The sequence below is a fragment of the Halichoeres trimaculatus genome, unplaced genomic scaffold (genome assembly GCF_033239565.1).
Source record: "Halichoeres trimaculatus isolate MK-OKI-2021-1 unplaced genomic scaffold, fHalTri1.1 fHalTri1_scaffold_13, whole genome shotgun sequence".
Taxonomy (NCBI): Eukaryota; Metazoa; Chordata; class Actinopteri; order Labriformes; family Labridae; genus Halichoeres; species Halichoeres trimaculatus.
Window position 1 is genome coordinate 27,283,795 of NW_027437191.1, and position 21,317 is coordinate 27,305,111.

A 21,317-nucleotide genomic window follows, 5' to 3' on the forward strand; every position below is an offset into this window, starting at 1 on the left:
TATTGTCTAATCCAGCCGTCCTAGATACTCAGGCATTTATCAGACCCAGCTCCGTCTGCAGGACCAAACATGGGCTGATCTCTTGCTGTTATATGTGTATGCTTGGTGCTTTACACAACCTGTTTTCCTGAGAAGCGGCTCCAGATGTTGCACAAGATATTTGCAGCACTGTCTGGCCAAAATGCAAACAAAAACATCCGAAAACTCAGCAGAGGAAAAGCGGTTTAAAGGACTTAAGGGTTTGTTGCTTGAAGTGTTTACAAAAGATGAGTGTAGGAACAGAGAATCAAAACAAATTGGCTAAGAACTGGATTAACGCATAAAATTACGAGCACAGTTTTCTAGCATTGTGCTATTATGTGTTTAAATTATGTGAAAAAAATTGTTGCTGGGCGCCGTCCCCTTGTGGCTGCTCTCTTTTCTTTGTCCATTTCTTACAATTTTTTTCATCTGTTTTTTGTCATCTTTGTATTTGGAGTGGGTCATTTGTTGGTCACTGACAGCAAACTGGTTTTCTCTTCAGTGATTTTTTAAAAATATTTTTGCTCCTGTGTTTGTCTGGAGATCCTACATGTAACCATGGCTGCATTGTTTACATGTAAAATCAGCTGTTAGCAGTCTTTAGCATATCAGTGCTAACTGGTGCAAGGCCAGATGTTTCCCACAAGGTGAGGAGAAGGAGGTGAGGATGAAGTGCTTGTTCTCAGGTGTGAGCTAAGAAGTGACAGAACCGACCTGTCCTTCCAGCCATCGTTTTTGGGAACGAAAGATCTATCTCTGATAAGTTAGCTTCCCTTTTTGGGAACGAAAGATCTATCTCTGATAAGACTTTTTATACACATTCTTACTTTTGTTTTCTTGTATTGCTGCCATGACTCCTAAATTTCCCCCCAGGTATAAACAAAGTATATTCTATTCTTTTCTATTCTAAAATTAGTATTTTCAAGGCCTAAAATTAAACTTAACAGTGAATTTTTTCAAAGTTTTAGGCTCATAAGAGGTCAAAAGAAAAGCCTTCATAGGTGTTGACGGAGAGAAAGGAGTCAAGTCGTTCCTCCTTGGATCAGCCCACAGGATTTCTGGGAAGTCAGATCTTCAAATGTTACATCATGCCACCGACCGCGCTTGCCAACATGCACAGTGGTCTAGTGTCACTTTAATGCTTAAAAAGACAAAGCAGGTCCCTTGAGTAATAGTCCTCCTCCTCCGCCAAAACAAGTGACTACAAAGACAGAAGTTTCTCCAACAGGCGCCTCGGAGATGATAAAAGTCTGGCTTCAGCCGGATTAGTCGCTGGCTGAACATGGGATCACCTCCAGTCTCCTGCACGGAGCTGTCAGAAGTCCTATCTGTTAGGAGATAGAGCTCTGATAAAGCAAGGCTCTTTCATCCCGTCTTTAAGGATTCATCTGCTCTGGTTCTGTTCATCACTCTCCTCCCTCTGACTTATTATTCAAAGCTAAGATTTAGGATCTGAAGCGCTGACACAGAAAATGCTATATTTCACGTATCATGCCAGGAATGCAGATGTTTCTAATCAGAGATCCTTCAAAGCAGTGATATATGGATGTGTTTGAATGCACATAAGATGCTAGAAGGGGCTGGGAGAAAGCCAACGAGGCCACTTCAGGGCTGAAAAAAACAAAAAGTCAAAGTCAAGAGAGATTTCAAACAAAAAGCAAATGTGGATGAACTGAATTTGTGTTCACATCGGAAAACTGGCAGCTCCATGGAGTGTTTGTGCGACGAGAGAAGGGGGCCTCCCGTACAGTTTGAGTGGACTGACTTTTGGATGGCTGGCATTTAGTTTAGGAGAGACCCAAAAGAAAAGCCCAGTTTGACTGCTTTTCTAAAACAACCTCATCTAAAAGCCTTAAATAACCAGATACCTCTGTGACGACAGTTCCAAACTACATCTCCAAGCCTGGGAATTTAATGGCACCAGCCCTGTGGTTACGGCGTGAGTGGGCAGCTCAGGGGAGGGGAGGTCTTGAAATGAAATTAGGTTCAGTAAGAGCGCTGAGTCCTCCAGGATCCTGCTGGTCTGAAGCCAGACAGCTTCATAAACCTGCTCCTGGGTCTGTCACTTGTCTTTCTGACTCTATCTTCCTTTGTTCATCCTCTGTCTCCATCAGCCTCTCTTTGTCCTCCCCTCCTCTAATAACAGAGCTGACATTTACAAGGAGGCTGCAGCAAGATTCATGGAAGGTAATCGCCATCAAGTCCAACACACCTCCAAACCTCTTTCTTTCACACATACACACACACACACACACACACACACACACACACACACACACACACACACTGGAGGGAATTGGCCATGGGGCTCGTGGGGCATCAGTCCAGGGTTTTTCCAAAAGAACCAGGATGTAGAGAAGGATCTGCAGCAGATGATGGAATTTATGACGCCATTGTGTCACTGACCGAGTGATACAAAAACAACGGCTAATGCTCATTTCCAAAACACACAGGCACACATTTCCACTTCAGTCACTACAACATGTGGTGTTCTGACGACACGGTGTTTGTGCCTACAACTGCTCTGGAAGGTACTCCGTGTGGTTAGGGACTGGGTGGTTTCCACTTTTTTTTCAGATGGGGAAATATTCTGGTGGTAATGACTACTCTGTGTCTTTTATTACATAATGTACCACAAAGCAGAGAACAGGGCACAGGTCCTTCAGCAGTTCAGAATGTGATATAAAGGGTTTTTTTGAGTTGATATTCTTACTAAGTACGTCACAAGACAGATGCAGTGGGTTATAAATGCACTGGTTTTTATATACCCCTAAGCTTCTTAGTCAAACTTATGAAGCAAAATGTAGCCTGGCATCTCTAGAACTGAGTATCAGGTATCGGTCATACAGACTCAAAATGTTAGATCAGAAGTGAAGAAGGGTTGATTCAACGAACAGATCTATTCAAGTCAGTTCGATGGTCTTATGTGTTTATCAACACCATATATCTGATATAACTGCATTTTTGCCAAGTAGATCTAAAGTATAATGACAGAAGACAAGTACAGCAGTTCAACAGTTTGGGAGTCTTTTGGTAACTTGAATTATGTACAGGTAGGAATGGGTACCTTTCACATATGAAACGATATGGAACCGGTGCCTGTTACCTGGTAATCGGTACCAGTACTCAACGGTTCAATTTTCAGTACTTTTTTGTGTTTATGTGGTGATAAATATCAATTTGTATAATAATAAAAAATAATATTTTTCCCAATTTAACATATTTATTCTTCAGTATATAACCTTGCAATGCTGTGTTCATGTCCTGCATGGAAAATCACCTACTCTTCCACTCCCTCACAGTTAAAAGGATACATTTAGGTACCTAAGCATGGTACATTTTGGTTTTACGGGAATTGATACCTGGTACTTTTGACAGAATTCAGTCGGTACCTGTTGAAGTACCTAATTTGGTACCTATCCCTATGTGCAGGTTTAACTTCTCACTTATCCTCTACTGAGGTTTAGAGGGAGGGAAAGGGGTTAGTTGAAATTTTTTAAATGATTTTTTGTTTACATTTAAAAATATATATTTTCATTGTTTTACTGAAAAAGTTGCTAAAACCAATTTATCAGTATGACACAAAATATATTTGAAAAATTATAAAAAAGTATTTTTTGTGGATTTTGTAAAAAAGTCTAATAAACATCTCACTTCCAAAATAAAATAAAATAAAATAAAATAAAATAAAAAATAAATAACTAAATAAATAAATAAAAAAATAAATGCATGAATGAATGAATAAATGAATAAATATGATTTATCTGGCTATTTTTTGATGAGTCAGGCTTTACAGGGTAAGTTAATAACCATATTGGATAAGTAGTGGTAATGGCTAATGTGAAAACCCAGGTATTGGTGTTAGCATCAGGACCTAAAACCCACTCACTCTCACCATTACCCACTTTATCCACTTTCCTGTTGTCTCTGTGGGATTAAAAGTATAAAATACCTCAAAGACTAACTCCCTGTTTCTAAACCAAGTAACATCTTATATTTGGCATAAAACTGCAAAATCTCTCAGCACGGGCAGCCTTTCCTATATGTACCCTTTATGAGCTGATACTGAACCAAAAGTGCTACGAAAAGTTCAGGCTACGACATATTCATTCAGAAAATCCACTGGGAGGAGTAAAAGACAAGCTATCGTAACATATTTAGGCATCTTACAAACCACAACACACTGAATCATTAAAAATCAGGCCCCACTTCCTGCTCTCCTGACACTCAACTGGTTTTGACTTCATCTATAGTCATGAGATGCTGATCGCCGAAACCTGAACCCTCACAGACTGCACAAACAACACTATCGAGGCCTTGATCACTAAGGAAATCTGATGTGATGCCAGTTTTTGACATTCCTTCATTACTCAAAGAAAGATGTGAGCTTCTACTCCTCTGCAGAGTTATCACCACTCACTCTTTATCTGTGTTGTAAGTTAAAGCCTGACACGCTTCCAAAAAGCTGCGACGTTCCCGACTTTCACGAGTGGGAGTCGAGTTGAAATGTGTCACAGATGCAGAGATCTTTGTAGGGAGCACAGAGGTCAATCGTAAGTCACTGAAGTTGGAAAACTGATTTCACGATCCAGATTAGGAAAACCTCTGAGGATTAGCTCTGCTGCTTTAACAGAAACAGAGATTAGAGCTGCTTCTGGCACCGGCACATCATACAAGGAACATTTCAACAGATCTCCCTGTGAAATCGTCACAAAGTTCGTAAAATTCACCAGAGGAGCTTTACATTACTGGAGTTTGGGTTGTCCTGTGTGTGTGCGTGAGTGAGCGTGTGTGAGTGTGTGTGTGTGTGTTCTCTACACTAAACCAGAACAGACAGTTTAAAAGCGGCGTCAGGTTTCAGACCACATCCCAGAGTGTTACTTCAGACTAACTAAGTGTGTTTTGTGGTGCGTGTGTGTGTCCTTCATTACACTTCAACCTTGAGGGAAGGTGATGTCATCTCCATAACAGAGCTCTGAGAACAATGAACACACTATGTGTCCTTTATTTCTGTGTGTACAGTACAGAAAACAACATTACTACCTCTTTCTCTCTTCTTTTACTGCCTCTTTTGATCTTTATTCTTCTTCTTTTTGACTATAAACAGACGGGTGAATGCTCCAGAGAGAACTGAATGGTAGAAAGTCAGTTAGAGTTAATACACTCCCTGTGTATTAAACCTGTTTACAACACTCGCGGTAATTCTGTTTACTGCGTTACGTCATGCAGCTACCACAACAAAACATTCATTTTGCACAAAGAAGGTCAACAACATCTTACATTTTGTCTTAACTGTTAATTTAAAATTGTTTGTATGCAAAAGTGCAATCAGCCAATCACATGGCACTGATGATGATGAAGTGTATCTCTTCTTATGGAGGGATTATTTGTTTATCAACAATGGCGGATGCGCGTGTGTTTTGACTGCAGAAGCACTGTGGAGTATGATAGTTTGTCAAGCAACATGAGGGAGTTAACCACCAAAAAAATGTCATTTTTAACTTGATATCATCACCGAGATGACGTCAGCTTTGTAAAAAAGCGGTGAGTGGATGTAAGAGATCAGCAAGTGGACAGATATAAGTTGAACAGACATGTTTTTAGTGACTGTTTTAACCAGACTGTGAAATATCAAGACGTAAACATATACCAGCAAATCAAAAAGAGCACACAGACCTCTGAATCTGAGGCACGGTTCATAATAAAGGAGCCAGAAAACTGCATCCAGACGGGGAACAGCAAATCTATCCGAAAAATAATGATTATGTCTGCTACATTTGGTGTTAGTTGCAGGTTTGTACGATAATTTGCTACCTGACAGTGTTAAATTATAACGACCCAGTACATATTTCATATTCCAGATCTTAGTATCTAGAATATTGCCAGGATCTGGATCGTACTTTTACATCTGTCAGAAATTATGGTGACCTTGTCTTGTATTGTTTTGCTAAGCAATCAGACCATTTATCGTAGAGTTATATACATATTTGGAAAAAATGGCCCCATCTCACAATGATAAAGAATCCTTTAAAAAAAAATCCTGGATCCAGACAGTGATCCAGATCACCTCCAAAACTTCATCCCTCTTTCCTTATCCTATTTTGAACATTTCCTAAAAATTTCATCATGATCTGATTGTAACTTTTTTTAAGTTATGTTGTTCACAGACAAACAAACAAACAAACTCTTCCAAAAACATAGCTTCCCTGGCGGAGGTAACAAACCTGGTTAAAAGTTTGATAATATATTGTGACTTCACTTTGATCACAAATATATTTCTATTATTTATATATTTCTATTAATAATAATTTATATTCACTTATTATTAATTCTCTGTATTTAGTGCATGTTTGGTCATAACCTCGGCCCAAAACTAACTTTTTTATTAAATAAGGAAAAACTCGATTAAGTATATCAGCATTTAATGTTGCTCATTTTCAGTCAAACCTGGTTAACTGAGGTTGAAAACAGATGCGAACCTTGCTGGTGTTTCAGTGCAAAGTGTGACCCTGTTAACTGGTGACTCTCAGCCGAGTCACCAGTAAGCATGGTCTCCATCAAATCCAAAACACTGGTTGCTTTGTAACAGTCAAAACTTGATAGTCGTTGACTCTGTCGTATAGTATCATTTCTGACAACTGACCACAGAACAACCGTTCATTTATGTCCTATGAATCAACTGCTTACAGTTTGACTTCAGTGTTTAAAAAACAATAACTTGTCAGAATGAATGCTGCTTCTGTAGTCAAAATGTGTGTGCATCTTTATGATGGCACAAATTGATAATCCCTCTATGCCTATAACCCCTCAGCATCAAATAACTACTTCTCCTTTTTCAAGAGCTCTAAGCAAGATATCAGCGCCAATCTCTGGGAATGATTTGGTTTCACTCTTGTACAACAGGAGGAGTTGGAAACATGCTGTTCCTCATATACAGCCAGTGGTATTATCTGAACAAAACACGACACTGTGAAGAAGTGCACATGCACACAGTACCTGCCAGGCAGAGTCCGAAGATGGTGAGCAGAACCAGAATGTAGAGGGAGACGATGGCGTACTTGATGGCTGAGAGGGAGTTGAGATGACCGCAGCACTGATCCTGCTTCCTGCGACGCTTGGCAGAACCTGAGGAGACCAAAGAAGTCAAGATTAGTAGACACAAGGTTTTCTCATAACTAGATAACTGATATCAATTCATCCTTATACAACTTTTGATGCCCCCCTGTAAGCTTGCTAAAGGTTGAAAATAAAATACATGAGGTTTAATGAGGCTTTTAAATCAGACATTTAAAGGTGCAATGACACAAATGTAACCTGAGATCATAAATCAAGAAATGTGATGACTACACAGGCAGGTTATTCAGGTTTCAGTTTACAAATGAGAAATTTGATCAAATAAAGAGTAGGCAGAGGCAAAACCAATAAAAATATAAAACATAAAAAACAATCTCAGTCTGCACAAACACACAAGGGAACTTGGTGATCAGATATAGCACACACACATCCACACACAGACTCAAAAATCAGATCCATCACTCATTATCAGTACTGTGTCACTTTTATTGAGCATAATTCTTGCACATCTGTTTGACCCTGAGAATAGTGCTAAGTGCTGACATGAGTGATTGTAATAGTAGCTTGGTATGTGTGTGCATGTTGTGTAAGTGTGTGTTATTTTGGCAGAACACAGGAATAAGACTGTTGATGAGGAGGGAACATTCTCTTCAGGTCAAGAGGAGGGAAAGATTTTTGAGAGTTGCTCCAAAGTCACGTCCCGCATCAGTCATCTTAACAGGATGTAAAATAACTCTTCTGCTTTCTTTTTTTCTGAAATCAGCACATGGATGTGTTTTTGGTTTATCCACTTTTTGTTCAGCACATCTTCCATGATAAAATTAAGGCCTTTTTTGGTATGGCATTTTCAAAATAAAGGAGACAATCGTTACAGAAGCAAATTGGCTATTATTTTTCTGCTATCTAATCTATCACAAAATTAGAAAAGTGTTGCCCAATTTGAGCCAAGGATTAATCAAACACAGAGTTACTAGTTTCTTATGAAAAGAAAATTTAATAGTTAAGATAATTGTATGCTTTAGTTCCAATCTCAAAAAGACGCCACTCTTCTTCTTCTCGGAGCTCTGAATTTAATTTTTGGAATAATGACATTAGGTCAGAATCACAGACTGTGGGAATTATTGAGAAAAACCTAACATAAAAAAATTAAATTGGAATTTCAAGAGAAAAAAAAATCAGAAATCTCAAAAAGAAAGAGAACTTGAAGGAAAAAAAGGGCATATATCTTAAACATGGGAGTTGGAGTCCAGGTGGGAAATGACAGAATCGAACAAAGGAATTATGAATTCTAGGAAAAAAGTCTAAAATTAAAAAAAAATAAAGTCAAAATTCTAGCAAAAGTAAAAAATTAAAATTAAAATTAAAAAAGAAAAGATCAAAATTTTGGAAAACACTTCATTAAATATAGTCTGAATTTTGAGAAATAAATAGAAATAAAAGAAAAGTCAAAATTCTAGTAAAACATCTGAAAAATAAAGTCAGAATTTTAAGGGAAATCTCCTGAACTCAAAAAACAAAAGCCTTGAATCCTAGAATCGTGCACAGCTATTGTTGTACATGTTGGTACATGAAAAGAGATATGCCTGGATTGTTATTTATTAGTTGATTAAACAAAGGGGAAAGAATCAATCAGGCCTTCTCTCCATGCCTTTATCCTTCTTTATTCTACTCCTTCATGGATACATAGAGTTTAGATGAGTGACAAACATTTATTTTCACCATTCAACTCTTTGTTTGTCTCTCTCTCTCTATGAGTTTGTAGGTTGTAAACCTTTTCAGTTAAACTCTATTTCATTATTTCATCTGGCAGAACTACCTTCCACATTTCTCCTCTGTTGCCATCTCTTTTATTTCTTTGACCTCAGGTTAAAAAAAAAAAAAAGTTGAAAGGACTTCTTTCAAAGGCGCTCCATGTTTAATCCATTACTTCATCTTGTTTTTATCCCTTTCTGACTTTATATTTCTGGTTTAAGGAAAGAAAAGTCATTATCTTGAAAGACTATCTTACAGATAGACTCTAAATGAGATTGAATTATTAGCATAACGCCAGGAGTCAGTTTCCACTCCACTGTTTGAGTTTAGATGCTCAGAGGAGATAGAGGACTGAAAGCATCCCTTGGTTAGCTTTAGAACAGAAGAAGGATGAGGAGTGATGGACGTGTCTGCAGGATCCCTGTGGTCATATGACATGAACATCATGATGGATATTACACCCGCTGGGATGTTATTGGGTTATAATGAGACTCCATCCTCCTGTGAACAGCCATGACGTTAGCTTGAGCCTGACTTTGAAATATAAACACTGATTCTGCAGCGCGGCCTCCCAACATCATGCTTTCATTTGGACCGTGACAATCTGTCAGTGAACGCTGGTGGGTAACTGCTCATGCACACACACACATATGTAACCACACAGACACACACACACTGTGATGAAGGACTCACACACTTGTCCAGAATTAGGCAAACACAGCTGGCTCAGATATGTGTCACATAAAAGGAATGTATAGGAGCTGAAATGCCCCTCCAGCTAGTCTGAGACAGTTAGAGTCATGATAAAGTGCATTACACGCCTTAGAGGAACAGACAAAACACACACACACACACATCAGAAACAGACCAGGATATAAAGCAGCTGTCTGGATTTTAAGAGAGGAATTATCACATTGTTTTCTGTCTTATTTGAGACGTGAGGAAACAAACGGATGGAAAGTGTTCAAAAAGTTCATTACTGCAGGAAGTTGTCTTGTTTGCTGTTGCTCTCATGACATTTCCTTTAATGTGGAGCAAGGGCAGGGAGGTGATGAGCCCCGTGTAAATGGGAACTTTCTTTTTCTTCTCCAGCCATGAAAAAGCTCAAAACATTCTCACACACATCCTCACACTTTGAGGCTGTTATTTGTAAATGTTTAATCTGCAAACAAGCAGATTAGCTGTGTGCTGTGTTCTCAGTGTTTATGTTAAGGCCTTGTCCACACATAGATATTTGTTAAACCACATTTATTTTATACGTTTAGACCTGTCATCCATTCCAAACTGCATAATGTTTTCTGAAAACTCCGGACAAAGTAAAGATCTTGGAAAACTCAAATTTCTTGGTTTCGTGTGGATGCTAGTCAAAAGAGTTTTCAGTTCTCAAACGTCACAGCAGAATGAAAGGGGCTCATTCTGATTGGATGGCACCAGTTTTATATCTGAAAAACGCTGCCAAATATGGGTTTGGTACCTGCTGCATGTGGATAAAAGTGTTTATAAAATCGAACGAGGGGGCGATATTTGTTTTTAAAAATACCCGGCTACATGTGGACATGGCCTAAGTGTACTGCTTCCATTTTTCGGCTGAATATCCACGATGGGAATCTCCGTTCCACCACATCCCAAAGGAGCTCTACTGGTCTGAGATTTGGTGACTGTAGAGGCCATTTGACTACAGGGAACTCATTGTTATGTTCAAGAAACCAGTTTGAGATGATTTATGACATGACATGGTAGCCTGCTGGAAGTAGCCATCAGAAGATCGGTACACTGTGGTCATAAAGGGATGGACATGGTCAGCAACATTACTCAGGTTCAAACAATGATAAGATAGGACTAAGGGGCCTAAAGTGTACCAAGTAAATCTCCCCCACACCAGCAGCCTGAAGAGTTGATACAAGGCAGGATAGATCCATGCTTTGGATCAAACTCTGAACCAACCATCTGAATGTGGGGCAGTAATCCAGACTCGTGAGACCAGGCCACATTTTTCAACCTTCTATGGTTCAGTTTAGGAGAGCCGTGTGAATTGTAGCCTCAGTTTCTGGTTCTTAGCTAAAAGGAGTGGCACCTGGTGTGGTCTTCTGCTGCTGTAGCCCCTCTGCTTCAAGGTCAGACATGTATGAGTTTAGATACTGTCAGGACAAGGAGAAAGCCCTGAGGATCCTGGCAGACAGCTCCCATCCTCTGTCCTGTCAGTTTGAGCCTTTGGAAGGCGCTACAGAGTTCCTCTGGTCTTTTAAAAAAATCTTTTATACCCAACGCTACCGCCATCTGAAATACTTACTTACTTTTTTTTAACTAGATCCAGTTTTACCTCTACTTTTATATTGTGTCTTTTATGTTTTTTTTTAATGTATGACATTTCTTGTATTTTAGCGCTGTCTGTCTCTTGTGCTGGTGAGCCAAAGTCAGTTTTCCGTTTTGGTGGAAAATTAAGAAGTATTCTATTCTATTCTATTCTATTCTATTCTATTCTATTCTATTCTATTCTATTCTATTCTTGACTGTTTTGTAACCATTCTCTGTAAAACCTAGAGATGGTTGTGTGTTAAAATCCCAGTTCTATTAATCACCTTTCTTCTCATTTCAACATGAGTTGCTGCCATGTGATTGGCCAATATTTGCATCAACGAGCAATTGAACGGGTGTACCTAAAGTAGACAGGGAGTGTAGATACGCCCATAAAGGTGGTGTATTTGGTTTCACTTTCTTACAATGGGGGGGAATTTAAGGCACAGAGTCCATATTTATATAAAGACAACAGTATCTATAAAGGCGGGCACCACCATTAATTCAAGGGTTTTATTGACATTACATAAATGTAACCAGAAACAAAACATAAAAGGTTTGAAGGTGCTGATCTTGGTTTGTATTTTCAACCATTAACATGTCAAATCCATCATAAGAGGGTTTTATGATGTGAGATCAGGGTGGAGAGATTTGATAACACCTCAAAGAAATGGCGCCATCGCTGCCAGGATTCACAACATCTTACCCCATAAACCATGACTTTCCTTCCTGTTTTTACCCATAATTCATAGTGTGTTAACCCCTAATGAACAAAGTGCTCTGGTTGTGTGAATCAGCTTTGGATCACACTCTCACAGAAGCTTCCTCAGCGCGCTGTTTTGCTCCCTTTCTACCGCGCCCCAAAGAAACACACTGTGCCGTGTCCGTGTCTGTGAATCACCGCTTTAATTGAACGAGGTGTGAAAATGTTCCCGGATTAGAGAAGCTGGATGATGTCGATCGTTCTGATGTGTGCGGCCATTGTCCACTTTCCATTAAAATGTCAACAAAATTCTCCAGTTAAGACTTTCCCACCAAACTCGCGGAGCTCTGGGTCGAAACCTGAGAACACCAGAGGGTCAACTGTGGATTTGTTGCAGCTGCACCTGTACACATACACACACACACACACACACACACACACACACACACACACACACACACACACACACACACACACACACACACACACACACACACACAAACACACACACACACACACACACACAGAAACACACACTCCAGCAGATGTTGCTCCTGGACATTCCTGGCGTTCATAGATGACCATAGCGAGAGTGGAGCGGATGCCAAGCGGTGACAGCATAGCTTCTACTCTAGTGTGTATGAGTGTGTGCGTGTGCGAGTCTATGTTGGTTATTAGTGTGTGTGTGTGTGTGGGCGTTTTTGTGTATATGAATTAAAGGCTCTGTGGAAATTCCCTTTCTTTCCATTTCTTCTTGTCTGATTATTTTTTTTACTATTAATCTGAAAATTTAAACTGTTTTGTCATTAAGAAACAAAATATGCAAATCAAACTTCTCTGGCTCTTTTTCCTCAGCAATGCAACAACTTTTTTGGATTACTCATTTCTGAGGTTTAATGGACTGTGGTGTGCACTCAGCAGCTCTTTCGTCTTGTTTTCCTTCACTTGATTCTTGCACCAGAAGTATTCAGAGCTGTCTTTGTCATTGAGAGAGACAGGAATCATTTACCATAACCTTTAATGGTCAGGGTCTTACCTCATCAGGACATACTGTACATTGAGCACATGTGACATTAAAGTGCAAGGTGGAGGAACATGTGTTCCACCTCTTTTCTCTTAAACTTAGGCTGAATGATTTTAGAGAATAATCTAATCGTGATTTTCTTCTTCTGCATTATTCACTAAACACTAGGGATGTGTATAGAATTGGATAGTTTGATAGGTACCGACCAATTCTGTCAAAAGTGCCAGGTACCTAAAAACAAAAGGTACCATGTTTAGGTACCGAAACGCATCCTAATGACTGAGAGGGAGTGGAAGAGTAGGATATTTTTTATGCTGGACATAAACGCAACATTACAAGGTTATATATTGAAGAATAAATATGCTAAATTGAAAAAAATATCATAAAAAAAATTGAAATTTTTTACCGCATAAACACAAAAAAGTACAGAAAATTGGTACCATTGAGTACTGGTACCGGTACCGGTTCAGGTACCGGGAATCGGTAGCGTATCGTTTCAAATGTGAAAGGTACCCATCCCCACCAAACACAAGCTATAAGTCATTCTATAGTATGACCAACACAACAAAAGATACTGTCAGCTAGAGATGGGTACCTTTCACATTTGAAACGATACAATACTGATTCCTGAAACCGATATCCGGTACCTGTCAACCGGTACTGGTACAAGTTACTATATGCCCTCCAGGTCTGTGAACATGAAACTTTCTGTCTTTTAATTGTAGCATTTGACATTCGAAAATTTCATTCTATTACATTGCAGTGTCGGTTTCAATTTGATTGTTCAGCCCTATCTTAAATAGGGATGCACTGATCCAGCTTTTCTGGCCTGGGCTTCAGTAATTAAGTGATACCGATCTTGATCCGATACCAGTGTTGAATAATAACCTGCATGCTCTACTGTGGGATAAGACTGGTAATGTTTTGAGTAAAAGACAAAAATGAGTACATATGGAATTACTGAACTTAGTATTTATTTAAAGTATAAGTGTTTTAATGTTTAACAGCAGTTTGGTTAAAAAATGCTTAAGAATTTATAGAAATTACTGTTTGATTGTACAATTTTATACCTTGAAGACCTTATCATAGTTTAGCCTTAGTGTCAAGTTTGGACCAATTCTTTCCCACTGATACCCGATCTCAGGATCCGATTGGCTCATCCCTAATCTTAAACCCTCTTTAAGTGTCTTTTCTCCCTCTTACCTTCATCACACAGGTTGAGTTTGGACAGGTTGCGTCCCTCGTAGGGGTCCTCATACATGGAGCCGTTTTCTCTCTCCTCATATGTGCTCAGATACATGGCCTTGTTCTCCATCTCCTCCTCACTGAGGAGAAAAGAGAAATTCAGTGTTACTTCACTGAAATGATCAAACATTTTCTCAGTGGACATGAACTTTCAACAGGTAACTGATAGAATAAGACATTTCCCTCAATAAAATGATTGAGGACTCCATTTTTCCCTCTCTTAGGTCATCTGGCTTTACTCTTCGTTGGTTTTCTCTGTAATATAGTGTTAACTGACAGTCTCCAAGCTTTGAACCCTGGGGGTGTTCATGTGGACTTTTTCCATTCAGGATCCACATTTTCAATTATACCGACATTAGAAAATGCACCGGTTTTGGTTTTGTCTTCAGTGATATTTTTACTATTTTTTCTTCTGTGCTTGTCTGGAGATCCTACATGTAATTATGGCTGCATTGTTTACATGTGAAATCAACTGTTAGCAGTCTGTAGCATGTCAGTGCTAACTGGTGCAAGGCCTGATTGTTCCTACAAGGTGAGGTCTCAGGTGAGAGCTAAGAAGTGACAACATTGACCTATCCTTCCATCCATCATTATTGGTAATTGGAAGTGATTGCAAAATAGAAACAAAACAATGGGATTCGTTACAGTTGGATATAGTACGATATAATACTTTATGATAAATTTGCAAACTTAAGATGCAGTAAACAATTAAAATAAAAAACACAATTAACGCCACCACAAGGCATCTTGAAGAAGTGTATGCAGTGAGTCTAACAGGAGATTATCAGTTCATGAAATGGAAACATTTTTTGTTGTGGTATCAATATTAAATGCTAGAAACTTGTTAGCTGCCCAACCTGAGTCTGGATGATGACTCAATGAGGTAATGTTATTCTGCCCCAACTCCAATGATAAGACTAGAGATCTGCTGCACTGGTCTTCCATTTTCCTGAGCCAAGCTTCCAAATCCTTGCACAGAATTTTGCAAGAATGTGACTCTAATATCTCATGTCACATTTCAGCTGCAGCCATGAGAATATATTGGTCTCCTTGAAATAATTTCCCATCATTTTCTTACAGTTTACTCATAAAAGATGCTCATAAAAAGCAGCTCCAGAAGCGTTACTCTATCTTACACAGCTGTGATGTTCCCAGTTTTTCACCACATGGGAATTATGAAAGGTGAGACTGGGAGAGTGAATTGACAGATGCAGTTATGGCAGCCAACATGGGCTCCTCTCGACGCCAGGGCGCATTAATCTGAGTGAAGCATTTCCTCAGAGAGAAAAATCAATCTTGGGAGCCACTTTGAAGAAGAAATAAATCCTTATTAAACAAATGGTTCATCTTGTCATGAAGCAGGTGAAAACACGGTGAGCTACTTGAGGAGAATCTACGACTGAATAACTCAGTGATGAATCGAAGGAGCACTGAGTTTCACATTTTTAATGTCAGGAACCAAACTAGGAAGAATTACAAGGAGTTAAACCCTCCGGGGGAAACCTCCAGCGTCTTTCTGATGGATTAAGATTGCCAAGTCACAATACTTTGCAGGAAAACCCAGGACTATTTACTCTGTGCTGAGTACATTTGCTCTCCTAGTTTGGGTAGAGTTTCCCACGCTACGCATGATGTTACCCAAATATGGCCGCCACAGGACAAACAGATAGGAGCGATGACACAGACATCTCTGAGGCATCAAACTGAATCTGCTGCACTCCCGAGTCATTGGGTGTTAAACTCCCACAAGCCCTGGCGGCAGATCTGTGAGTGTTTGACCAAGTCGTTAAAAAGCGCTCAGTCTGGATTTTCTCATTGCAGAGGAGACAGAGGGGTCAGGTTGACATTTAGACTGAAGCTAGGCAGGATCCATTAGGGCTGCTAGGAGATCCCACTAAACTCTGCGGACCCCTCACAAGTGTTTGTGTGTCAACAGAGTGTGTTCGAATGAGTATGAGGAGCATGAGGTGAGTGATCACACTGAGTTTGGAGTTTATCACACACTTGGTGGGCTCTGTTGGTCAGTGCCAACACAGAAGGGTGGGAAAGCAAAACCTAAGCCTCTGTCTGCACTGTCCTCTCTTTAATAACAATAGATATTATTAGTATAACCTAATCAATCAATCCAAAACCCATCATTTCTTTTATACAGCAGTAAGTCACATTAAAACCTTAAGGTCAGGGGTGGCCAACGGGTCAGACACCAAGAGCCACAAAAATTACCATGGTATTACAAAGTGCCACATCACACCGGTGATCTTACAAACGCAGTTCATCTCATACATAAACAAAATGACATGCAATGAAAATCAGTACATTTCCAATTTACAAGGCAAGTTTTTATGTTTGTGTGTTCAAATTCACACTTGGAGCCATGTTGGAGACAAATTTCTGTTTTTACTACAGAAGAGACAAAGTTCTATCTATCTCATGTGCACATGTGCGCTTAAGAGGAGCACATATAGAGAAGTGAAACTGAAACTTAAGTATCGATGTCATCACGCAAGTATTAATCAAAACTGATCCCAACGTTGGCATATAACTGACAGCATATACCTTCAAAGTTCTAATCTAAATTTATTGAAATCACTGAATACCTGTGAAACAATAAATCTTACTGTTTTCACTAAAACAACCAATAAAGTGTCCTGAGTCTTAGGTCTCAGAGCAAAAAGCAACAATGGCTGGCCGTCAGACCTTCCTGGAGATAGATAAGACGAGTTTCATATGTAAGGATGAGCCAATCACCGATCCCTGATCACCGATCCCCCAAAATTAAGGAAATTAGCACAGATTGATCATTATGCATATATATATATATATATATATATATATATATATATATATATATATATATATATATATATATATATATATATATATATATATATATATACATAGGAATTGATTGAAGAGCGACCCACCGAAGGGCAAAGGGCTACCCCTGCTTTAGGTCCTGGTAAAACAGGAACTACACAGTTTCTGAGACCCTTTGTCTATGTTTCAACCGAGGGCCAAGCCATTTAAATTATCCAAATCAGGTCAGTGACGTAGAAAAAAAACTGTAGTTGCAATACACTGTTAGTCCAGTAGAGGGCAGAAAGCCAACTATGAAGGCCATTGACAACTTTCAGCAGGATGCATCATTATTATGATCCTTAGATTATTTTTACATGAGTACATAAACTAAATTAGGATGATTCCCTCTGACTTCTTCTGTTTGAACAACTGTTGTAAACAGGATACCCTCTGACACATTCAGGTAAAGGTCTTCAGTTTATAGGGTCACTCTTTAAACTGTAACACCAGAAGCTGACAGAGGCACATTCACATTTTTAGGCCCAAAGAAAACCATTGTTTAGGGGTTATTAAACCAAGTCAATCACAACATATAGCTCATATACAGTTGTGACTGGCCTGACCTGAATCAGGGTGAATGTTAATCTGACCCAACAGAAGGCAGCTGGACACGTTTTCCGCAACAAATAAAACACAAGCTCAATTTCCAAGCTGGTAAAAAGACAAATACCATATCTGATTCAGATAGATTTAAGGAGACTGAGTAGTAAAAACACCTGTTCATTTCAGAGCATTGTCCAAGAGCAGTGAGAGCATCAAATGCCTTGAAACCAAAGTTTACAGTCCATCCAAGCCAAAATATCACTGTGTAAACTCTGAAGTCATAACTTTTGACAAACTGCACCTGCTCTTTGTGACTCAGACAGACATTTTTTTTTCCACAATCCAGGACTGAGTCTGGTTAAACACCAAAGAAGACTTTAATGCACAGTGTAAGTTGGTCATCACAGGGTTGAAGAGCCGTGAGATCAGCTGAGGAGGCCTGAGGGAATCTTGATTAAATCCAGCCTTAATGTGACTAAAACCTAACGGGAAGTGGATTTTCTCTTTCCTCATCCCTCAAACGACTCAAGGCTTTCCTGCTTGGAGCTCCGTCCAGTCAGGGCAAACAGAGGCTGAGAGGAAGCAAAAGTGCACCAAAGGCTGGTTGCTCTCACGCCAAGTTAACATTTTAACACTTGAAAATGGTCTATGTTTGTTTCTCTATTTGTATGTTACAATTTTGTGCTAGTTGCAAGTCTGTACGATTATTTGTTACCTGACAGTGTTGAAATTATGATGACCCAGTACATATTTCATATTCTGGATCTTAGCAACCAGAGTATTGCCAGGATCTGGATCGTACTTTTACATTTGTCAGAAATTATGCTGACCTTGTCTTGTGTTGTTTTGCAAAGCAATCTGACCATTTATCATGGAGTTATATACACATACGGTGAAAATGGCTCTATCTCACAATGATAAAGAATCCTTTAAAAAAAATCCTAGATCCAGACGGTGATCCAGATCACCTCCAAAATTTAACCACTTCTTCCTTATCCCATTTTGAATATTTCCTGAAAATTAAATCAAGATCCATTCGTTATTTACGAGTTATGTTGTTCACAGACAAACAGACGAACGGCTGTTGCTATTACTGCTGTAAAATTCTCTTTTGGGGTTAGTGTGAACATGGTTTTCCAGTATTTCTCCAGCTAGCCTCAAGCAGAATTTTGAACAGATGCAGTTTTCATTAGTTCAGCAAATGCGTCCTTTCTGAAAGCCGGAGGTTTCCACTTGGTTTTATACAGCCTATATGACTTTCACCCTGTTTTACTGCCCCCTAGTGGCTGAACGATGGGATCATCTCTTAAGTTCTGCAATGACAAGCAACTGACTTGGACATAATAGAGCGACACCGATCAAGGGGGCTCTAATATCTGTCAATAAAGGAAACTTGGAAGTGTTAAAGACTGCAGTTCCTCAAGTTTCCACTTGAGGCTGATTGAAAAAGCCCAAAAGCTACATACACACCCATTCAGATAAGCCGCTCTAATGCTGTCTTTAAAATAAATGGTGGCTACTACAAACCCCACTATACTTGACACAGCCTACCCAACAGCCAGAGGTAGCAGAAGTTATTCAGTAATTGTCAAAGATATGAACAGGAATGTGACTCCTCTTACAGCAAAGGCCTTCAATGTCACATTTAGGTTTAAATAACCATGAAAAGAGCACTGGGGAATTGGTCACGTTTTGGTTCAAGGCTCAAAGACTTGCCATGAACACACCACAAAGGTAAAAGTTTTTCCAGAGTTTCTTGTGACCTTACTAAGCTATACTTCTAAATATTGTTAATGAAGTAGTAGGCTGAGATAAAAAGCTGTGCTATACTCATACCCAGTATATAATGCATAAATAAAAATATATTATCTTTTCTCTAGTGTGAAATTTGCAATCGTTTCCCCGTTTGACCCAGAAACTGTGGTCTAAAAAGAAACTATGTCAGAGGTCAAGAGGGAAATGTCTCCTTGGTGGAACTGCTGACATCTCGAAGACATCTGAATCGTGACAGGGAGCCCCAACCAGACACGGCATGTTTGTCACAAGAGGTCACAAGACAAAAAGGTTGGGAAGCACTTCTTTCACACTTGAAAAGATGGTACAAAGTCAAAATCTCTTCTACTGCCCTTGTATAGAGAGCAGTAACCAAGCACTCCTATCTCAACAATGTTCTTTCTGCACTGGTTCACTTGGTCACTTTTCATCCCTGCAGCAGCTGCAAACAGGTTTGGGTTCAGTGATCTCTATTAAAAAATAAAAAGCTCAGAGAGACAGTGAGGGACAGTTGAGTGAAGTGAGAAACAGAGAGGAGATTCACTTTGCACGAGAGGAAATAATTATCTTGTCATGCGTCGTCGCGTCGGGAGATTTGCCTCCAACTGAGCATCCGATTGTGTGCGAGGTCAGAGGGAAGCAGCGCGTGTGGTCTCTGCTCACAGTGCTGAAAATACACCAGGAGTATGACTGAGACTTTGTGAACAACTTCACAGAGCCAAAGCATGTAATAAACATTCAGCCTCTGATTAAACAAATTAAAACAGTGTGATGCTGGTTTTAACGACCTGGATTAATTACATCATTAAATACAAGGTGGGGGTTTAGTTGCAGCAAATATTGGCAAACCTCCCACATCATCGCTCAACCATCCGTGTGCAACATTAACCCATTTTCCCTCAGTTAATTAAAGGCAGGGATACTTCACCCATGACCGCTGAAACACAAAGCAACATCTCTCTGCAGATAGGTCCATAAAAGGTGCATTTCATGACCTGTTATAATGCAGTATGATTAAAACCATGCAACAGTTCAGCCTTTCTCAACAGATGCCATTAACTCTAATTGAAATGAATATTTAACAGATGTCAAGCAGGCTGAAAATTTGAAAAGGTCAAAGTGTGACCTGCAATGAACCCATGGTTAATGGCTATTTTAGTTTTATAGTTATTAGCATGTTAACACTCCACACAAAGGGGTTCTTAGCTGCCAAAATAAACATTTGCAATCCACTATAGTGCATACAATTAGCTGTTCTGCTCAAAGCTTATTATTTAAACTGTATGTTTAATGTACAAAACAGCCCTTTAAAAGAATGACAGGTGTCAGCCATTAGTTCAAAACAGGTGCATTTTGTAACACCCAAATCAAAGCACTTGAACCAAACTTAGGTAAATAAAAGTTTCTTATCTTACCTTGAGAGTTTTCAATCGAATGTAAAATCACAGCTCCAGGTTTCTCATAATTCCCCTCAAAAAGGTCGCGTCTGTCCCGCTGTAACTCCACGTTTCTTCCGCTCAGACCGTCAACAGTCACAGGGTCATTCAAATCTGCATGAATCAAAAGCTGCACACAGGTTGAAACGCTGCACCATGCACACACACTCACACTCTCGTTCAGTGTTTCGGATGCAGAGACAGTCTGCAGCTCTGTGCAGGACGACAAGCTCGCACATTAGTAGTAATATACCCACAGCATCGTCATGTGACCATCACAAAACTTGCAGCTGAAGTTGGAGCAGCTGATGTTCGAGGAGAGGTGCAGAGAAGGTGGATCACCCTGCTGTACGCTGGCGCCCTCTCCTGGCTTTATACAATTACTGGATAGTTTTTGTTTGGTATACACCAAAATTTAAAGTTTTACAAACTGAGACAAAACAGTTAAAATCAATATAAAGATTTTTTTTTTTTCTGAACGAAGGTAACATGGTTTTGATCCAACACGTGTAAATAATGATGCCTTCACAACCAATTTGTCAACTCATAGACTGCTTACAATTCTCCAAAAACAGTGCTACTTACATTTTTC

The 21,317-nt window shown here is 39.4% G+C and overlaps 1 protein-coding gene across 2 annotated transcripts in view; it reads right to left on the reverse strand.

Annotated features, from left to right (window-relative positions):
- Positions 1–20,925, reverse strand: part of scara5 (scavenger receptor class A, member 5 (putative)) — a 104,364-nt gene extending 83,439 nt beyond the window's left edge. The window contains exons 1-3 of one of the 2 annotated variants that reach the window (XM_074684767.1): positions 20,705–20,925; positions 14,073–14,194; positions 7,018–7,146 (exon numbers count right to left, since the gene is read on the reverse strand). In XM_074684767.1, the coding sequence (XP_074540868.1) occupies positions 7,018–7,146; positions 14,073–14,184 (241 nt within the window). In that variant the 5' untranslated portion in view covers positions 14,185–14,194; positions 20,705–20,925. Of the gene's footprint in view, positions 1–7,017; positions 7,147–14,072; positions 14,195–19,833; positions 19,891–20,704 lie in introns of those variants that run through there. The other variant, XM_074684768.1, reaches the window with a different exon arrangement.
- Between the last annotated feature and the right edge of the window lie 392 nt (positions 20,926–21,317).